Source organism: Tenrec ecaudatus, chromosome 13 (assembly GCF_050624435.1).
Source record: "Tenrec ecaudatus isolate mTenEca1 chromosome 13, mTenEca1.hap1, whole genome shotgun sequence".
Classification (NCBI taxonomy): domain Eukaryota; kingdom Metazoa; phylum Chordata; class Mammalia; order Afrosoricida; family Tenrecidae; genus Tenrec; species Tenrec ecaudatus.
Genome location: NC_134542.1, coordinates 97,635,865 through 97,656,778, shown reverse-complemented (window position 1 = coordinate 97,656,778; position 20,914 = coordinate 97,635,865). Strand labels below are relative to the sequence as shown.

Sequence of the window (20,914 nt, the reverse complement as noted above, 5' to 3'; positions counted from 1 at the left end):
AATGATAATATAAGATGTGGGTGAAAAATTAAAATGTATCAAAAATTGGAGGGGAGGGAATCAAACAACTGAATTAGCACGGACCCTTTCCTGCAATACTCTCTGCTGAATCCTGACACTCAAGTATGTACCATGTGCTTACGAGAAGATCACACATATTTTTGACCACATAAACTTAGAAACTCTATTTGTCATCACATCTCATGAATGTCTGATAGCAAACAATATATTCAAATTGCAGACCCAGGAGTTAACATTTGAAATCCGGGCTAACATTTGAATAAAATAAAATATTAGCTATAATAACAAACTTGGCACTTACTATAATAAAATAAAATACTAGCTAAAATATTAAAGAGTATTTATGCAATTTTGCCATTATCCCTTAATAAAATTATTTTCCCATGTTTGTACAAATATACAGATTAAATCACTATATCACAATTATACCCCTGAAAATTATTATTTCAAACTATAAAGATATAATAGCTTGTATGTACATGCTGAATTAAACAAACTATGGAGTTTATTGCCTACAGAAATGAAAAACTTAACAGCATTTAATAAGAAACTGCTTAGACATCATAGCTCTTATATATTACCTATGACTCTGCGTATAGTTAGAATGAACAAATCAATGATAATTCCTACTGTAAGTCCTAAGTCACTGAAATATACATAGCTTCTTTGCAACAAGAATTATACCACTTCAGAAAATGTAAAGTCACTAAGTAGTATTTAATATATAATAAAATATGTAATACACCTGGACATACAATATCAACAGAGGAGTTTTGCTTGGTTTGGTTTGGTTTGTTTGATCGTTCTATTTGTTTATTTCCTTGCCTGTACTACCTTTAATTACCAGTTCTAATGTTATCAGACACTGGCACAGAGAGTTAAGACAATCCTGAGCTGGCCCAACAGGAAAACAAAAAAAACAGAAAAACTTTGATGCATTCAGTTTGAAAAGTGCCATAATTCAGAAGCTAGAAATGTTGACCTAAGGTTTAACTAATATAACTTACCGGGTTGATTTCAGAAGCTCTAAAGAGAGAATCACTTAAACACAAGTTTAAAAAGACATCTCTGAAGGGCATGGGGTATAAATGAATATCTATTTTGTTAAAGTAATGATGAGTCTAAATATTGTTGTCTTGACACGGAGGGCAAATAACAGGTGAATTTATTTAGTGCATATTTCTGGAATCTGTGTTGTAATATTTTTTTAATGATTTTGAAGCATTTTCTAAATTAGAAATAAATTTTTGTGAACAAATAACTGTTACATTGTACAACTCCATGTTAATGCAGCTATAAGATATATTCCTCAGTATATATGGCAGCAAAAAATGTTTCACATTAATAATTCTAACACGAACTACTGTTTACGTTCTTTTCAGTCACATTTGTTACACTGTTACAGAAATACATGGGTATTCCCTCCCAAAGTAACTTTCTTATTGCCAAAAATCACTGACAATTTAAAAATAAAATTCAGTCAAAATAATGTTAATAGTCTCCTAAAAAACCATGTTCTGCCTATTTAGCTATTTTTATCTTGATTACAAAAACATTCATTTTTAAAATAGATGACTCAATGTAAATTATTTTTTGATAACACAACAGAAACATATTTACATTTGGAAGAACATTCTATGAAAGTTCGCAGAAAGCTTGCTCAGAATGAAAATCTAACATCCTGCCTAGATCATTTTCATTTAAAAATCATCAGATCATATTTTCGTATTCCCTCTAATAGAAAGTCACCAACTACAGTTGTGAGAGAATTGGGAAACTGAAAAACATTTCTTATTTTACTTTGCATATTGATCTCAAAGGGACAAAATAAACGCATTCTTTTACTTCATGGAAGTTCACTTTCTCACCTAGAAGCCCTTGTCAGAAAGTCTGAAAATGAGTATTCATTTTCTTAAAAATATAAACTGACTGTGAATTTCAGACCAAAAAGAGCCAAAGCTGTTTTATCTCAACAATCGATATCTTAGCATCAAAATCCACATAATGGAAGCAGCCCCACCCAAAAGTTCCAGTTTGAAACAATAAGCTGTAAAGCAGACAATACTGCACACCATACTAAAATACTGTGTCAACACGACCAGAGTCAGCAATAGCCAGAAGGGCTTTTTGAAAAGGTGTGGTGAAAACTGAACTGTGAAGCCATCTCAAAGGGACTGCAAAAGGCATATTTAGAAAAAGCTTCTGTAAGGAACAATGCTGTTTGCTCGGTATGGAAATGATGAGAAGGGTGTTCCTGTTCTTTTTGCCTTTCATGTATATTTGTTAATGATGGTGGTCTGCATGAAAAAACAGGAACGCAAGAGGGAAAAGAACTGGTCTAAGTCGGCGAGACTGAGGCTGCTGGTCTTTAGTAACGCTGTGAGGGTAGACCCTGTGCCTTATGGAAACCACTGCCAGAACCAAGCGACACAAAACATTTTGGCTGCCAGCCTATAACAGTGCCAAGCTGTTTTTCATTTTTGTGCTAGACTCCCTGAATTGAGACAGTGTGGGATTGTCACTTTGGTGCAGAGAACAAAGAATAATATAGTACAGGGGGTGGGCATTTTCCCCCCTGTAAAGTCAGGTTAGCATTTTGTTTTCTTTGACAAGTCATGAAAAGACCCAAGAAACAAAAGTTACGTTGAAGAATGCATCGTTTGCCTAGAGAAATTAGCGTGAGTACAATATTGTTCGTGGTTTTAAAAGCCATGTGAGAGATTAACGTTTCTAAAAATCACACTTAAAAGAGGTCCAAGTCATCTAGTTACCTGTTTCATAAGGCAGAGAGCAGAAATACATGATTCATCATCACATAATCTCATTGAAAATCAGAAAAGATTAAGAAAGGCCATAAAAACTATCAAGAAAAGTACCATCATTTTCAGGATGCTATTCCGAGGCGACTGTGTCAGCTGCTATTCTGACCTTGATTTCGCCAAAATCAGGTAATCTGATTAAAAGATAATAGCATTAGAATCTGTACATTGTAGGCCTTCACCAGGAAAGAAGTGATACATGAGCAAAAATGCTTAAAGGATTGAACCACAAATCATCTAGAAAGCTGCCACCGACACAAACAGGAAAACCGACTCTTCTATCCTATTCAGCTCTGTACTAAAAGGTGGGCTAACCCAAATGTCAGCGCCAAGGGTGTGCTGCTGCACGCTTCAAACAATACACTACCTGGACCTGGGGCCTAGAAACACCAGTCACTTATTAGCTCCTAGAGGGATGACCTTTTTCCTCTTTAATGCAGAAGATCAGTACAGGCAGAAGCCCATTTTCTACAAACCAAATGAAAAGAAAGAAAATGAACTGTGATGAGCCCAGATCCCATGCTGGCTTATTTTACACTAAGCTCAGCATCATCGAGAAGCAGTATGCGTCTCCCTGCCAATCGGGGTGGGGGGGAGAGGAGTTATGAAACTAATATAGCACTGATGAATAGCACCGAAGCTCCACTAGTCCTTTCCTCTTGCACATCTCCACTGAATCAGCTGTGAAAAGGAGACCAACGGCTGTTACAGAAATAGCAAGAACTAAAGTACTTGCCTCAGATGTTACACATGGAGGCATGGGGCATTTACCACCTGAACCTATCTAATTTCTGACAAAATGATCCCCTGCCCAGTTTGTTCATGGCCGCAAAATCTGATAGCAAGTCACGATCAGTGTTGGAAAAGGCAGTGGGAGAGGGAGAACGTGGGGAAGAAACCAAGTGAGAACAGTGGCTGAACTTCAAACGATGTGCACACATCTCACATTATCCAAGTAAGTGTCCCTGAACGGCACACTAGGATGACGGAGCTGTGGGAAAGGTTTCAGGTACATTGATTGACTTTGGGTGGCAATCGTAAGGCTGTCACATAATTAAAGAATGCATTATTTTGCTCCTCACTGTTCTCCTTTTCCATTTATCTTTCTTTTCTAAAAGATGTGCTGGCTGATGCTATTACTGCATGGGGTACTGTTGGAGGCAAGGCATTCATGTACTGCCCAAGTGGTTCTGAAAATGATGTCTAGCTGGCTTCAGTTCAAAAGGAATAGAAGGCAAAAAACAGGAAGCAAAAAGAATGCAAGGTGTAAAAGAAGACAGAGATAGCCTGGTCTTTCTGTTTATTAGTGGTGCAGATAAAAATGGGGGAGATGTGGAAAAAGCAGCCAAGCCGACTCAATTACAAAGGAAGATTAAAGGAGTTAAATGTGTATAACTTGGCTGACAACCAAGGAACAATATGAGAGCTGTCCACAACTCTCCAAAGTATATACATAAAAAGAAGAGTGGGGAATTTTTATCTACTATAGAAGTGTGAATATACGAAATAATGAGATAAAATAAAAATAAAGAAATCTGACTTCAAGCAGCAGAGGAAGTAATCTTGTAAAGATTCAGAAAAGCTGCTTCCTTCTTTTTAGAAATATGTATCATCTTACTGACCCTCACTGCAGTAAACAGTAGATGAGAGGAAATGACCACAGAGTGTCAGAGGATTGGAACTGATGAAGAAGTGGCAATGAGCCCCACTGCCTTACTGAATGATGAAATAGACTGGGGCCTTCTTTGCGCAGGTCCAATCTGTTTCAGTGACATGCCTGTGAGATCACAAAAGACACCACTGTCATTTTCATTCCTATCAGCCGAGCCTACGTTCTGAATCCTGATAAAGGCCTGTGGAAATACGAACCTGAACAGCCAATCCAGGTTCACTCTCTAAGCCCAGAAATCTGGATGACAAAACACCACTCTAAAGAAAGGTAATCTAATGGGATGCAAAAACTATTGAATGATATCATTGCTATCACATGCAAATAAGATTTTGATGAAGATAATGTAAAACATACAACTAAATAAAACAATAATAATAAATAAAGACAGATACAACAGTACCTTGGCATGGACTGCCAGAAATTCCAGCCAGATTCAGAAGACGCTGTAGCATGAGGGATGCCATTGCTAATGTCAATACTGATCTTGGCTGAAAGCAGAAAATGACAGAAGTATGTACAACTATGTTTTATATACTATGCAAAGGTATTCAACTGTGGATAACATTGGGAACAATGGGAATTCCAGAACATGTCATGTGCTCGTGTGAAACATGTGCATAAAGCAGAAAAAGAAAAGATTTATGTTATCAAGGATTTCGTTGTAGTTGGATCTCCAACAAGCATGGATTGATTCTACAGTCCAAAAGTTAAATAACATATTGCATTGGAAAAATGTGTTGCAAAATCTTGATGTAAAGTGCTAAAAAGCAAAGATGTCACTTTGTGGACTAAAGCATGCCTGACCCAAGGCATGGTGTTTTCAATCTCCTCATATGCATGCAAAATTTAGGCAATAAATAAGGAAGACTGGATAAGAGTTGGTATCATGAATTATAGTATTGCTGAAGAATACTGAATATGCCATGAGCTGTCCGGGGAACAAACAGATCTATCTTGGAAGAAGTACAGACAGAATGCTTCTTAAATTTGTCCCAAGGACTCTAGACATGTTCTTAGGAAGGACCAGACCTTGGCAAAGGATGTCATGTTTGGTAAAATAGGGGTCAGTGAAAAAGAGGGAGACTCTAAAACAGGACAATGACATAATGGCTGCGACAATAGGTTCAGACATAAACCAATGACTGTGAGGATGATACAGAACAGAACAGCATTCCATTCCATTAGCCACAGGGTGCCTCTCAATCAGAACAGACTCAAAGTCACTTAACGACAACCAGTCCATATTGGGGTTTATTTTTGCCCTAGGGAAGAAAGGAGACTAGATAGCACCATAGTTTAGCACACATCTGCTAACCAAAAGTTCAGCAATTCATACCAAGCAAATACTCCAAAGAAAGAGGATCACAGAGAGGACAAGCTTAGAAACCTTATGGGGCAGTTCTACTCTGTCTTATAGGTCACGATGAGTCAGAATCAACTTGACAGCACACAATAGTACCGCTAGGGAAATGACAGAGGTGCACAGACACTTGCACCTGTGGAGTAAATATCTGAAGAGTACTGCTTCCCAGAAAGTATATGCTTTGAGTTCTTGTTACTTGACTTCCGTAGCCTTATGTTCCCATTAAGCCATATACAGTGACGAGTAATAAGACACGACCATATACCCTAGGCTGGACATCATGACTTCTTTTCTTGTCTTCTGAATATATTTAGGTCTGAATTCGTAAGTAAACCAGCACTGTCGATCAGAACTAATACAGCAATTCTTTCAAAAACAACACTACTTAGCAGGCAAAAAGGAGGACCTATCAAGGCAATGAAAGGAAGCCTGGTAGTATTTGGGTAAGCACTCAGCTGCTAAGTGAAAGGTCAGCCATTTGAACCTACCAGCCACTGTGCAGGAGAAAGACGTGGCCTTCTGCTTCACAGTTAAGATCCACAGTCTCACAGACCACGCAGTCTATGTCATCTATAAGATTCTAATGACTCAGAGTCAACGCAATGGCAATGGGTATCTAAACAATAGAAAACATGGCTAACTGTGGGAAACAGAACCCGGAAGAGAGTGAATGCAGACAAATTTTCTATGTTCATACATTAAGGAGTCTTGAGAGGCTGGGGCTCCCGTGGAGGGAGATCTTCATATCCGTGGGTTGGAGAGGCGTTCCAGTCACCTTCTACATAAAAGTTACTCCCCACGATATCCTCCAGAATAAAGCCATTTTAAGGTGCTACTTGCAAGCACATGCTTGCTACTATATACACTTGAAACTGCTTGAAGGCTGCTTGCCTAAAGGTTGTCTGCCATGGAGGGCAATCAGACCCTGTTGACTATCCCACCTGAAGTAGGACCCACTCCCTTCTGAGAAGGATTGTAGATTGTTCCCCTGGAGAAGAGCTCAGAGACAACTAAGGTTAGACCATCATCTTAACTCTAGAGCCCGCCCATCTTGTTATTCACGTACCTTGTACATGTATGCCTCTAGTACCTCTCCTTCCTATTGTGTGTATGCCCGTAGCTCGTAACACCCATAAGACGTGTATGCCTCTAATACAGCCCCTTCTTGCTATGTTAAGTATATGCTCACCATGGCCTGCATGTCCAAGATTAGACAGACTCTTGAGAAAATACTTAACTGCCTCATTCTGGTTCTGGCCACCATGCAAGGGGTGAGCCCTTGCATGCCTTGTCTTGTGTCTCTTTAACGTACCCCTTAATTACACAACTGTCCCTTAGGACCCATCGGGATGTGGACTGAATCTCTCAGCTGACAAACATAGCACAACATGACAGAGAATGAGGTACACATATCTTTTCAAATAATGACTTGAAACAACAGTCACAGGCCCAAAGGAACCTAGATCACAGAGCAAGCGGGTTGGAGAGCATTCTAGGCACCCACTGAGATACGATGAGCTACAGAGTTGATCCTAAGTAGAAGAGTCGCATCAAAAAAGACAGAGAGGGAGAGGATAAGAGTCTAGTAAAAAGAGAGGAAGAATAGAAGTTCAACTGAGTGTTTTCTCTTGTCCTGTGTTGTCCTAACTATCAATTTTCAAATTTGGTTCCTTGGCGCTTCTAAAAATTCAGTAACTTGCTCTATAACCCTGAATGCATAAACCAGGTACTCTCTGCAACTTAATCTAGCAATGGTATGCAACTAGGAACTCTAACCAACATAACTAGTCTCTCATACTGAAATTTCCATCTCAAAATAAGGATTACATAACATGTTTCTCTATTACTCACCCCTTTGCCTGGATGCTGGACCCTATTCATTCATGCCTTTTCTAATACATTGTTCTATCAGGGTTTGCCTTTCCCTCAACCTTCAATCTTTTCCTTTCCAAGGGCTCTTTCCTTCATCACTAACACACCTCTTTTGAGAATTGCAATTGGCCCTGTCAAGGTTCATAAAACAGCCCTATAAACTCATTATCTTCACTTAAACTCCACCTAATGCTTAAATCACCATAGCTTCGCTTCCTTGTCCATCACTTTGCTGAGACAGCTATTGCTAAGGTGTGCCATAATCAAATAATGCCTGTTTTCATTTCTAACCGAGTGCCTCCCTGAAACTCCCTCTCTGTACTTTCTAGCTACCCACATGAGAGGTTCTCCTCTAGACTCTGGGTCTTCTCTACTTCACCTTTGGCTCCTGCCTAGGTATTCCCTAGGGCCTTATTCACTGGCGATTTAACAGTATCCTTCTGTACCTGACTTTAGGACTTTCATTACCATATATGAGAGGGTGTCAAAAAATTATAGACAAATTGCACTATCTTTTCATTCCATGTTCCACAAATTTTTTGAAACCTAATATGTCATCATCATTGATGTTGTATAAATCCAGATAGTTCCCCTCCTTCTCTTTCCACACTACAAACTTATAATTTCTGTCTATTAGATGCACAGAGCCCGGGTAACATGGTTGGGTAAGCGACGGCCTGCTAACTATAAAGTCAGTAGTTCAAACCCACCAGATGCTCTGTGAGAGAAAGATGAGACTATCTGTTCCCACAAAGCTTTGCAGATATTAAGAAATCCTACATAGGGTATCTATGAGTTGGAACCAACTCGATGGCCACGTGTTTTTTAAATGCATAAGTTTTATTAGTAGTTGCAAAGTATTCATATCCACCCTGACTTTAAAAAGAAAAAGTTAAAAGAAGTCTATGTCCTATAAGTTTGTTTTATAAACCAGTGTATCCCATAATGGGTGATAACACCCCCTCTTGGCGGGGGGGGGCACTGAAATGATGCGGGGTCAGGGGAGGTCTGAAAAAGAAAATACCTGCACTTTATCCTGGCTTATGGGCTATAATACAAAAGCTTTTGGTTGCCAAGGTGGGAGGATCCTGGGTAATTTATTGTTTGTTTTATTAACTGAAGAGGAGGCAGTAGGTCAAGAAAGTTTGGGAACTTAAGCCCCTGAAATGTGGCTAATCTGAACAACAGTGGGCTATGAGTATGAAATACATAATAAATATTGAGACTCTAAAGCAAAAATTGAGAAACTTAATTATTCCTTTTTTAACATGTTGAAATTATAGTTCAAATCTTAAGGATTAAATAAAATCAGAGGATAAATGAAAACTGGAATTCCAGTTCACACATGCAAGGAGTTACGTCAAATAAAACATCCTTAGAAATGTCTCTGTGACCTCAGTGGATGGCTGCAGACCAGTACTTTCAGTAATAAAAGAGAGCTTCAAAAATTTTGTGAAAAACATGGGATTGAAAATGTGATATAGCAATAATATGGTCTTTGTAACTCCCACCAAATGATTTTTTCCTGATGGCTGTTAAGTAAGAGAAGGTGGGGGAAGATGCTATAGGGTTATATGAGTCAATGTGAATGATCATTAACAAGATTCATTGAGATTATAAAAATTTGGATCTCTAGCACAAAGACTGGTCAATGTCACCACCAGTGTGTATATGAAATGAGCACTCTCAAACAAATACTGGACAGGATTTGGAAGGAAAGGAACTTGTCTACACTAGTGGAAGACTGGTAAATACATACAACCACTACAGAAAACGATACGGTGATACTTAAAGCAACTGGAAATTGAAATCCCATATACTGCAAAGAAATGAGAAACAACACAAGTGGATGCGTAATCTCCCATGCTTACAGCAGCACAGTTCACAGTAGCAAGACACTGAAAGCAGCCAAAATGCCCAACAGTGGAAGAATGGATAAAGACACTATGGTACATGCATACAATGAAATGCTATGCATCCCTGAAAAATAGGGATGGAAGCATGAAACACCGCATGACATGTGTGTTAGGCCGGGTTGACCAGAGAAACAAATCCAGAGACACTCTTATATGTGTAAGAAACAGCTTTATATCAAGGAGTAGTGGTATATCAAGAAAACATGCCAGCCCAGGTTAACTTAGTCCATAAGTCCCATTCAGGCTCGTGTAGCCACAAGCAATGATGCAGAATGCAGACGATCACAGGTTGATCGGTGAAAAGTCGTGTGGATCCAGTGGCTGTGACAGGACTCTGGCTGCAATCAGAGTCAGCCATCAGCAAGGTGACGGCAGAGAGGGAAGGGAATATTTCCAGGGTCCTACTTATGAGAAGGCCATGCCCACAACGAGGCACCGTCAGGCTGTGACCTGATTGACAGGTTGAATACCACCCTTTTATGTATCTTCAAGTTGACATGAAATTATGTAACCACTACAACATGGAAGTACATGTAAACCATTATGCTGAATGAAATTAGTCAGTTACAAAAGGACAAATATTTTAAGAGTCCACTACTATAAGAAGAAGCACCAATCAGACAAATCTTAGACGCTAATCTCAAATTTTAAAAGCGTAGAAAATCTTCTTACCAGCCATTGACCATACATCACCCCCTTTATATACATTTCATAAGAATTATCTCGAAAAGGCAGGGATCACTCCTTTAAGGAGTGGGAGGGGGAGAAAACCATTCACTTCATGCTATACAATATTGAGAATAAGGCTGCAGTAAATCAACAGGTCCTCCACAGGAATGAGAGGAGAGTCTTACTGGAAAATCGAGTTCAGACCCAGAGAGGGGTACATCTACATTTCAGAGGAGGCATTGACATTTCTATTGGTGGATATGGTGGTCAAATGGGGGGGAGCAACCTTACATCAGGAAGGGCTGCTAAACAGTTGTAGGGAACCTAAGGGGACTATAAACTCAATTTTATGTTCCTGGGTAGACACTGAAAATTTGTTTCTACTCAACCTATGGTGAACCACACCAAGGACAAAGCACTATGATGACCTGACACTGGCCTCACAGGCGTCACCCGATGGACTCAGTGTAGAAGTCCAACTGAACAAACTGCGTCCTTCCTCAAAACTACCTGTACCCCCTTTTTACGAAGATGGCGCCGAAGGCAAAGAAGGAAGCTCCTGCCCCTCCCAAAACGGAAGCCAAAGCAAAGGCTTTAAAAGCCAAGAAGGCCGTGCTGAAAGGCGTCCACAGCCACAAAAAAAAAGAAGATCTGCACGTCACCCACCTTCCGGCGGCCCAAGACCTTGAGACTAAGAAGGCAGCCCAAATACCCTCGGAAGAGCGCCCCCAGGAGAAATAAGCTGGACCATTATGCCATCATCAAGTTCCCCTTGACCACAGAGTCTGCAATGAAGAAGATCGAAGATAACAACACACTTGTGTTCATTGTGGATGTCAAAGCCAACAAACACCAGATCAAACAGGCTGTGAAGAAGCTCTATGACATTGACGTAGCCAAGGTCAACACCTTGATCAGGCCTGACGGGGAGAAGAAGGCATATGTTCGACTGGCTCCTGACTATGACGCTTTAGATGTTGCCAACAAAACTGGAATCATCTAAAGTGAGCCCAGCTGGCTAATGCTAGATATAAACTTTTTCAATATATACTCTTGTCTTTGTCTTGTGTTCCGAGTGGGCTCCGGAGGAGCCTTGTAACAGCACACCTAGCTGCAGGGGTTGGCAAACTGTCGTGCATGAGCCATGTGGCTCTGAGGGAAAATGGAAAAAATAAAATTGAAAATTTTCAATTAAAAAAAAAAAAAACTACCTGTACCCTTGGATTTGGGACGGAAATACTCTGGTGAGAGAGAGAGCATGGGATGGCCACTCCGAGACTGTGGAAATATCGATCATTGGACCTTAAGTGGGACCCTTCGTAGATTCAGAACCACCATATATTTAGTACCTCAATGCTCCCCTTGCATTATATGACAGGTTTTTATCTGATAGGCAAAGATCTCCACTTATAAAAAATGATACAGGAAATTTTCCTCTTGCACCAACCCCCATGCTCAGTGTGCACAGAGATCAAGAAACCAAGCTGTACAGAGCAACAACTCATGGGTTGCAGCTCACAAGTGGATTATACTTTCATAAACTCCTCATATCCATAGTTTCTTAAATTTTATTGCACTGGATAAATTATTAATGTCATTAGCTCAACAGTCTTATACCCCAGGAGGGATGACTGACAATGTTTTCTTTTTTTGTTTGCTTCTTTGCTTTTTGTTTTTCTACCTTTTGTTTGTTTTTGTTGGTTTGGGTTTTTGTCACAATACAACTGCCAAAGTAAACCAAAGTCCTTCATAATCCTTGAACAAGCAGATGGATTCTGGGCTCCCAATTAATTCTGCCCCAATCCAAGGACACTTAGTTCTTATCACGTGGCCCTGCTCCAGCCTCACCTTCATGAAAAGATCACTAAAGATAAGGGGACTACAGCAAAGTGTGGTGAAGAAAACAGATGGTGCCCAGCTAATTGAAATCATGTCTGGGATCTTAAAGGTTTGTATTAAAGCAAGCAGCCAGTAAGTGAGCCATCAACTAAGTCCAGACCAAAGAAGCACACCAGCCTGTGTGATCCAAAGATGACAATAATAAAATCTCTAAATAAGAAAACAGTATCAGAGCTTAAATTGTGAACACCCCAGTTTTCAAAAGCTAAAGAGGACAGTGGGAGTCCAAAAGGCATCTGCAGAGCATCTAGTCAGATTAAACCACTAGCAGATCCCCTGTAGCCACCGGGTGAAGGACTCAACAGACAGAAATTATTATAGACTTCATTATGGTGGATCGGGCCATGGTATAATACTATATTTGGTCAACTGACCTCCCTCTTGACCCAACCTGAATTTGCTATAGGCTCAAGTATTTCTCCCTTGTTCCACAACAAAATTTAATTGGCTTTTTAGATATTGATGGTGGGCTTTTCATTCTTACTCTTTATTTGTATTTTTATCTTTATATTATTATTTTATTATATTATTCCATACAGTTATCTTTATATTATTTTCCTCTTGTCATTTTTTGTTTGTTTGCTACTGCATCTGTTTGGTGAAGAGGAATTTTGTTCTTTTCTCACTTTACTTGCTCTTTCTTCAAGGCTAACCATGGCTGTCCTACTAAGTAATTTTGTTGAGAAACCTTACCTCACCCACCCTACAGCCCTGATTTTGTGCCTGTCCACTTCTTTTTGCTCCCCAAACTCAATGATTAAGAGGAACATAATGGAACAAGTCATAGCTGTTTGGAGTCGCTCCAGGACCCCAAAACTGCAGACTTGATGTGTAAATCAGAGAGTGGAAGATTCTTCAGGAAAGGGTTAGAGAGACTGAAACACTGCCTGTCAGAAGTATATAGATGAAGATGGAGGATATGTCAAGAAAACCTAGCTTCAAGTTTTTTATATTTTCAATAAAGGTTTATAATTTTGTAGCAATGGTTTCTGACTTGCCCTTGTATATTATTAAAATTAATTTTACTCATTCATGTTACATTTTAATGTGACTACCAGAAAACGTAAATTATGTGACTTGCATTATAATTCTTTGAACATTGCTGTTCTATACACAAAAAAGACCACCACTATTTTTTTAACTTTTTGAATGCACACATTATTCTCAATCAACAAAGGAAAGAAAAGAGATCCTTGTAATACCCTAGCCAACCTCACATTCAGAGTTATTGTTTTTGTAAAATATGTATTTTATCTTAATAGCTTGTGGACTCTATTTTTAAAAGATCCTGTGCTGGAATCATGAGTAATATATGTCTTAACACTTACACAAATACGTTCAAAATTACAATGTCAGAAGACTAAATTATACACAACAAAAGTCCAATATAGTCACAACCATATCATCAAAATACAAATAGCTAATATTTGTGTCACCCTACACAGTGACAGTATATAATTTAATCATCACATTTCTGAAGTTTGTAATATTAACCTCATTTTACAAAGGAGGAAACTAAGGCAGAAGTTTCTGTAACTTGCCCAAGGTCATGGCCCTTCTCTTATAACCAATGAAATCAGTTCTCACACACAGAGAAAATTGAGAGTAGACCTCCTACTCTCAACACCTAACATCTCAGTAAAAATACAGTGAAACTTGTGAGAGTCAGAACTCATTAGAGACTGCCTTGTTTTTTCCATCTCTCACAAGCTTTCCATCTTTGGCAGGGTGCAGTCTTTCAGCTTTGACCATGGCTCTCTGTTAGTGGCTATCATTCTCATTTTGCTTCTCTAATAGGTTTCCACCTTATACAGTTTCTTGCTTTAGAGGTTTGACTGTATAATTCAAAAGAACAAAACAACCTCCAATAGTTCCCAATACTCATAAATGTATATATCAACTAGGATTAAAAGAAGTCAAATAAAACTTTTCCAACGGTGAATATAATTTTAAATTCACAGAAAAAGGAATTTTAGAAGCAGAACTAGGTGAATGCAGGAGAATACAAGAATAATAATAGCGAATACAAAATTATCCTCTGAGATCAAACATAGCCAAATGAGAATTCCTCAAGGACAAAAAAGCATTACTGTGTGGCTATGGAAACCATACCGTACTACTATCAAGTGGATTCCAACTCAAAGTGAACCTGTAGGGCAGAGCAAAACTGCCCCTTTCGGTTTAAAAGTCTTTACAGGAGCAGACAATCTCCTCTTTCTCCCGAGGAGTGGCTAGTAGGTTTGAACCACTGGCTCCACTGTATCCCACGAGGCCATCAGGGATTCTTAAGGAAACCAAAAGGCCTCAGAAACACAGCAGCAGGATTTGAGGTCTGGGTTAAAACCTGTGGAACCTTTAGAAGACTAGCAGGTAATTCTGCTTCTTCTCAGGGCTGTAGCAATAGGCCAGTACTTGATTGAATTCCAATGTTTCAAAAGAGTTATTGAAATCATTCACATACGAATATTATGACTACACAAGCGGTCATATTCTAATGCAGGTTGGCATTCTGGAAAAGTCTCCCCAAAAAGGCTTGAAAGGGAAATTATAAAACAAATGCATATGCATCAATTATATTTGCATCCTTATTACTAGGACACACACACACAAAAATGGTAACACTCACTAGCTGTGTGTGAAAAGAAGCGATTGTCTTGGGGCTGGATCACAGAAGAGAGGGTACCTCCCAATACCTTTTCAATTTGAACCAAGTGATGTGCTATTTACATAAATAATTTAAAATAATCTTAAAGTTAAAACTAATAAAATGCTGACTAATAATTAAAAACAGTCATACACACTTATATAAAGGGGTCTTTGGCAATAAAGAAGCTAAAGGCTCACCTTCAGTGAAAGAAGCTAACATATCATCATGGGCCCCTCACACCTCAGTGACATTGTACCAATGGAGATACAACAAATGCTTTATATGCGAAAATAATCTATCTTTGCAATCCTATTAAAACATGTCCAATAAGTCAAGTACAAGTGCTTTTAAAAAATTATAATCTCTCAAAATAGAATATATTACCTATATTTTGTAAAGTTCTTAAGGAAAATATATTTTTTAGAAGTCAGAGGTTTTCCAGGCACAAAGGAACAACAAGTGATCCAAAATCATGGTGAGGAGGGTCTAAGAGGCCTGGTAGGGCTTGAGCAAGGGTAAAGTAACGAAAGGAATTACTGAAACCCAAATGAAGGCCGAGCATGATAGTGGGATAAGAGGAATGTAAAAGGAACTAGAGGAAAGAACTAGGAGACAAAAGGCATTTATAGAGGTCTAATTACAAGTATATACATATGTAAATATATTTATATATGATGACAGGGAAATACATCTGTGTGTGTGTGTGTGTGTGTGTGTGTAGTATTAAGGTAGTAGATGGACATTGGGCCTCCACTCAAGCACTTCCTCTATGCAAGAACACGTTGTTCTTTAAACTGGCATTCCATGATGCTCACCTTCCCGACAAAATTGCTGAAGACAAAGCGGGTACATAGCAAATGTGCTGAAGAAAGCTGAAAGTGCCCGGCTATCAAAAGATATAGTCTGGGGTCCTAAGGGCTTGAAGATAAACAAGCACCCATCTAGCTCTGAAGCAACAAAGCCCACATAGAAGAAGCACACCAGCCTGTGTGATCACGAGCTGTCAAAGGGATGAGGTATCGGGCATCAAAGAACAAAAAATCCTATCATTGTGAATGAGAGGGAGTGCAGAGTGGGGACCCAAAGCCCATCTGTAAGCAACTGGACATCCCTTACAGAAGGGTTGCGGGGAGGAGACAGCCCGTCAAGGTGCAGTGTAGCAACAATGAAACATACAACTTTCCTCTAGTTCTTAAATGCTCCCCCTGCCCTGCCACTATCATGATCCCAATTCTGCTTTACAAATCCAGCTAAACCAGAGGATGTACACTGGAAACACAGGGAATCCAAGACAGATGAACCCCTCAGGACCAGTGGTGAGAGTGGCAATACAGGGAGGGTAGAAGGAAGGAAGGGTAGAAAGGGGGAAAGAACAAAAAAAAAACAAAAAGAAGAAGTCAGAGGTTTTAAAAATGCAGTGACACAAAAACACATCTCCAAAGCTAAAATTCTTAACAATTTAATTATTTTCAACCTAATGCTACTACTCTGAATCTTTTCTTTCTCAATGTCATCTCCCTAATGATCCAAATGTGAGATGTGCTGACTTGATGAACTATTCCAAAGAAGAGTTAGCCTTCCTCTCAAAGTTGCAAAGCTCTCAAAGGGCTAGCTTTTTCAGGGGAGGAGAGCCAAGCTTGTCTGGGCAGGGATGTCCTTCTTAAGCGTTTTCCTTTAAGCTTCTTTCATATCAGGATTCCCCCCCGCCCCCCAAATCGACAATAAATGGCTTATTCCCACTCATTTGCTAGGTGTTATCATCTTTCATTGCCTTCATTTTTAATGCAGTATATTTTTAGTCAAATGAAATTAAGTACAGTCAGTTGTCTTCAGTCTGTCTTCCTCTGCTCTTTCCTTCATCTTCTGGGACTCAATTCATGTGATCCTTTAACAACTATTTATTTCACACCAAACTAGATATCTCCCTAAAGCCTACCAATCTAGCCTCCAGGCATATTTCTTAAATAAAAGCACTAGATCTTTGTAAACCTAAAATTTGCATACTAAAGGAACAAATCAACTATCAAAAGGCCTAGTGGTGTATAGTGTTGACTCACCTCTAAGCAGTTTAAAATTCATTTTCTTTTCTTTTTTTCTTTTTTTTTAAGAAACAGCTATTGACTTTTTTCCCTTTGCAAACTACTATGTTTAATGGCCTGGTTAAATTAGAGGTGATAGTGTGAAGCAAATGTTTTAAATTGGTAAATTCTAAACCTTTTAATAAAAATACATCAGTCAGAAGTTTTAATAAGACTCAGCAGGACAGAGAAGAATTAACAGTCTGTAGATATCAAAAAGAGGTGATAGGAAATGATAACCTTAATCATTTGCATAGAGGTTTATAATTTCATTGCTTAAAGGTTAATGAAATTATATGGTATTTTGCCCACTCTTATCTAGTAAACGACTTCATGCCTTAGTTTATATATATTCACCAACTGAATCATTTAACAGAAGAAACTACTACTTGTACCAACTGATCTACTAGCAGTTCTATTTTATGGACTAAAAGCTGTACAATTAATCATCATCTGTTTTGACCAAAAACTGCTGTCAATTGTTAAGGAGCCCAGGTGGTGTAGTTGGGCTGGTAACTACAAAGTCAGTAGTTCAAACCTACCAGCCACTCCTAGGAAGAAAGACGAGACTTTTCGTCCCCATAAAATCTATCAGCTTTAGAAACCTGAAGGAGCAGGTTTTTGCACTACAGAGCTGATATGAGTCAGAACTGACTCATTGGCAGTGAGCGCTGAGGTTCTATTGCTATTGTTGATAGTTGTGGTCAAGTGAATTCCAACTAGTGGTTGGAATTCTTTAAGATCTTTTTGGCTGTGACCTTCTGGAAGCAGACTGTAGATCTTTCTTTCAGTGAGCTTCTGGGTGGATTTGAAACATCAACCTTTCCACTAATAGGCAAGCCTTTACCCGTTTGCACCGCCGAGGAGCTCTATCCAAAAATTAGGTGCCCTAAAACAAACATTAAGGTATTCAGTAGCACCTACTAAAAAAGAACACACTCCTAATCGGAAAGAAGCCAGAGTAATTGGTTTTTAGAGTTATCCCTTCTTTTAGTTGTCTTTAGGTCAACTATTACTAAATAGCTACTTCTGCCAAATTCCAAACACTAACTACAACCACACCAGAAACTGAAGATGGCATTCAAGACATGAGGGTGAAATTATGGAAAAAAGCAAGCAGTCACAAACAGATTTTTTTTTAATGGGCTGAAGTTACTATTTTAAAGCATCACAGGGCAAACACACACACACTACAGCATCCTTGCTTCGCTGAGCATGCAGGAGGCATTCAGGGCCAGCTGTTTCACTTTACCCAATTCTAATGGAAAACTGCAAAGAGCTTGCTTGTAGGCAGAGCTGGGTTTCTCCGCACCACAGAATATTAAAATCACCTGGAGCGGGAGTGGGCGAGGACAGGAGGTAAGAGAAGAAAGGGGTGGGGGTGTGGGAGAGCGTGATAGTAAGAGTAAGACAACTTGGCCAACTGATGCCAGTTTCATCTACACACTTGAGAAGCTCCCAGATGATTGTAACGTGAAGGGTAGGAAGAGAAGCATCCCTGGGGCACTGGTTCTCACCAGGGCCAGCACTTGTGAGAAATGGCAAGTCCCAGTCCTACTGAATCAAAATATCTTGAGGGTGACACCAGCCAGCTGTATTTTAACAAGCCCTTTGAGCGATTATGGTATATCCTAAGGCTGGAGAAACCACTGTTTTAGAGTAAAAAGAACCTGGGTCTCCACCATTCATTCAGTAAATGACCCTTGGTGAGTTCTCTAAACCAAATTTGCTTACACAGAAGATAACCGAGTTAGCTACTATCTGTTAAGCATCTACAATGCTCCCGAGAATGTGCAAGTATGTGGTTTACTTACATTACATAATTTATTTACATACATTACATAATTCTGTCAGGTACATAAATCAAGTTTGCCAAGTAGATGTTAGCCATTGTATACCCAAAAGTTATTAGACACACATCGAAGAGTGCAAAGTTAAGAAGCAGAATCAGGATCTAAAATTAAGTTTTTCAATTTCCAGAAACATTGTATTTTTCTTACACCCCCAAAATATGACTGCTAGTCAGTCCATCTTTCTTTTTCCTTTTCTTTGGAAGAAAGGAAGCTTATCTTCCAATTATAACGTTAGGAATAAACAAGTGTGACCGTATTAACTGTGGAACTACAAAGTACTTAGTATTCTGCCATATGCCAGTAAGGAAAGGCATTTCTCCCCCATTTTTAAGTCACGGGAATAAATTCATGAGCTAGGGGAAGTGACACACATTTTGAAAAACACAGGAATTCATATGATTGGGCTCTAAACGGGTTAGTCAAGAGCAGAAGGACTCCAGGAGATTACAAGACTGGGAATCCCAGACCAAGAAGCTGAATGCGGGCAGAAGCTGGCTTGCTCTGAAACAGGGAATGAGAAAGCTTGCCTGGGCAGGGAGAGAAGCCACTAATGGCAAGAGTAGAAAACAAAAGCCAAGTCACCTAAATGGGTTCGTACTCGAATTTAGGGTGAAGAGTATTCAACTTTAGCAGTCATATTGCTTTGTCCACTGTGTAGTTTTGATGCATTGATAGTTAAAAAGTGATGTTAACGCCAAGTCATAATCGTAAGTCAAAAAGGATTGCTACAACATCATAGAAACCAATCGCAAATAGAAATATCGAAATGTGAAGCAATCGCTTCCTGATATATTCCCCATTAAAGTACGCAGACCCCTTCTGTAGCGGTCTCATCTGTGCACTTTCTTAGTCACTTCTTCCTCATAAGCCTCCATGATCACCCGCTGTCCTTCAGGAAAATCGATGAAAAGGAACCCTTTGGAGTCCCACAAATGCCCTCTAACCTTCCAAGCAGATGTCTCTGCCTTGAATTTCACTGGACCAGCAGGCCTATAGAAGCCACGGCTGTGATTGGACTTGCCAACATAGACTCCCACTCACTGCTGCTGACTGCCACAGTGTGCTATTGAGAGAACTTGTCTGCAGCCACCCACTGATGCCAAAAAAAAAAGTTTAAACATGCTTTATTTGGAACAAACCCATACGTGTAGGAACAAGAATCCTAATAGCAATATGTTTTTTACTTACTCATATGGATTATATTTGGGTGGGGGGTCGGGTCACAACTCAACCTGCGACTAAAACTGAAGGAGAAAAAAATAAAACGCAGTGAGAAAAGTCATTTCTGTTATTGGAAAGGTTAAACACAATCTACTCTTTACAGTTTTCACGGTTGCTTGTAGTCGTTACACAGTGTATGCAATCATTCGCTCACCTGAGCAGCTTTGCCTGGCCACGTCAAGCTAGGCACTAAGGAGAGAAAGATAAACAGGGCACCGACCCAAGGTGCATAGAGCAGGGGTGTGTGAGAAGCCAACTGCTAAATATTTTATGCAACATTAACGAGAAGTTATTAAGAATTCCGACGGCCACTACAGACAGACCCATTCTTTGAAATTACTTTTGTGAAATTTCTGAAAGTCAATGAGGTATGATCTAGCCAAAATACTCCGCATATCACTGGAGTATTGTGTCTATCCTAGTAGCATAATCATCAGCCCACAAATAGAGCATCCCCGGCTCATGGGAAATGTGAGGCACAATGAATTCATTAGCATCTAAGGGTTCTAACTCTGGCAATGGGAGTCCCATGCTGTATAACATTTTCTTTAGTTCTACTATAATCTGACAGTTCCAAAAAACACATTTGTCTCTGGTAACCAATTTAAAAAACACATATATCCACTAGAGTAGCTCTGAAAGATGAGGCACTGGAGAGATTTTTTTTCCCTCAAAATTAATGTGAACTAAATTTATTTCAATATTAGGGATGACAGTATTTTGCAATAAATGAAGCAATCAAGCATCTTGAGTGAAATCATTCATTAATAACTTCTTCAAAGAAAATCAGAGGTCAAATCCCAAGTTTCCAACTTGAAATATCTCCTAGTGACACCTGAACTTTTACCTCTCATGTGGTATGTAGGCCACATAAAATGGTAAAA

General features: G+C 39.3%; 1 protein-coding gene across 11 annotated transcripts in view; it reads right to left on the bottom strand.

Annotated features, from left to right (window-relative positions):
• QTMAN (queuosine-tRNA mannosyltransferase) overlaps positions 1–20,914 on the bottom strand; it is a 459,649-nt gene that overhangs the window by 326,407 nt on the left and 112,328 nt on the right. Inside the window, exon 3 of one of the 11 annotated variants that reach the window (XM_075529859.1) lies at positions 19,998–20,053. The exons of 9 other annotated variants lie outside the window; for them this stretch is intronic. Coding sequence is in view for 1 of the 2 variants with exons in the window: in XM_075529861.1 (XP_075385976.1) it covers positions 4,913–4,920 (8 nt within the window). In the remaining variant the exon portion in view is untranslated. Of the gene's footprint in view, positions 1–4,912; positions 5,001–19,997; positions 20,054–20,914 lie in introns of all 11 variants that reach the window. One more of the 11 variants, XM_075529861.1, reaches the window with a different exon arrangement.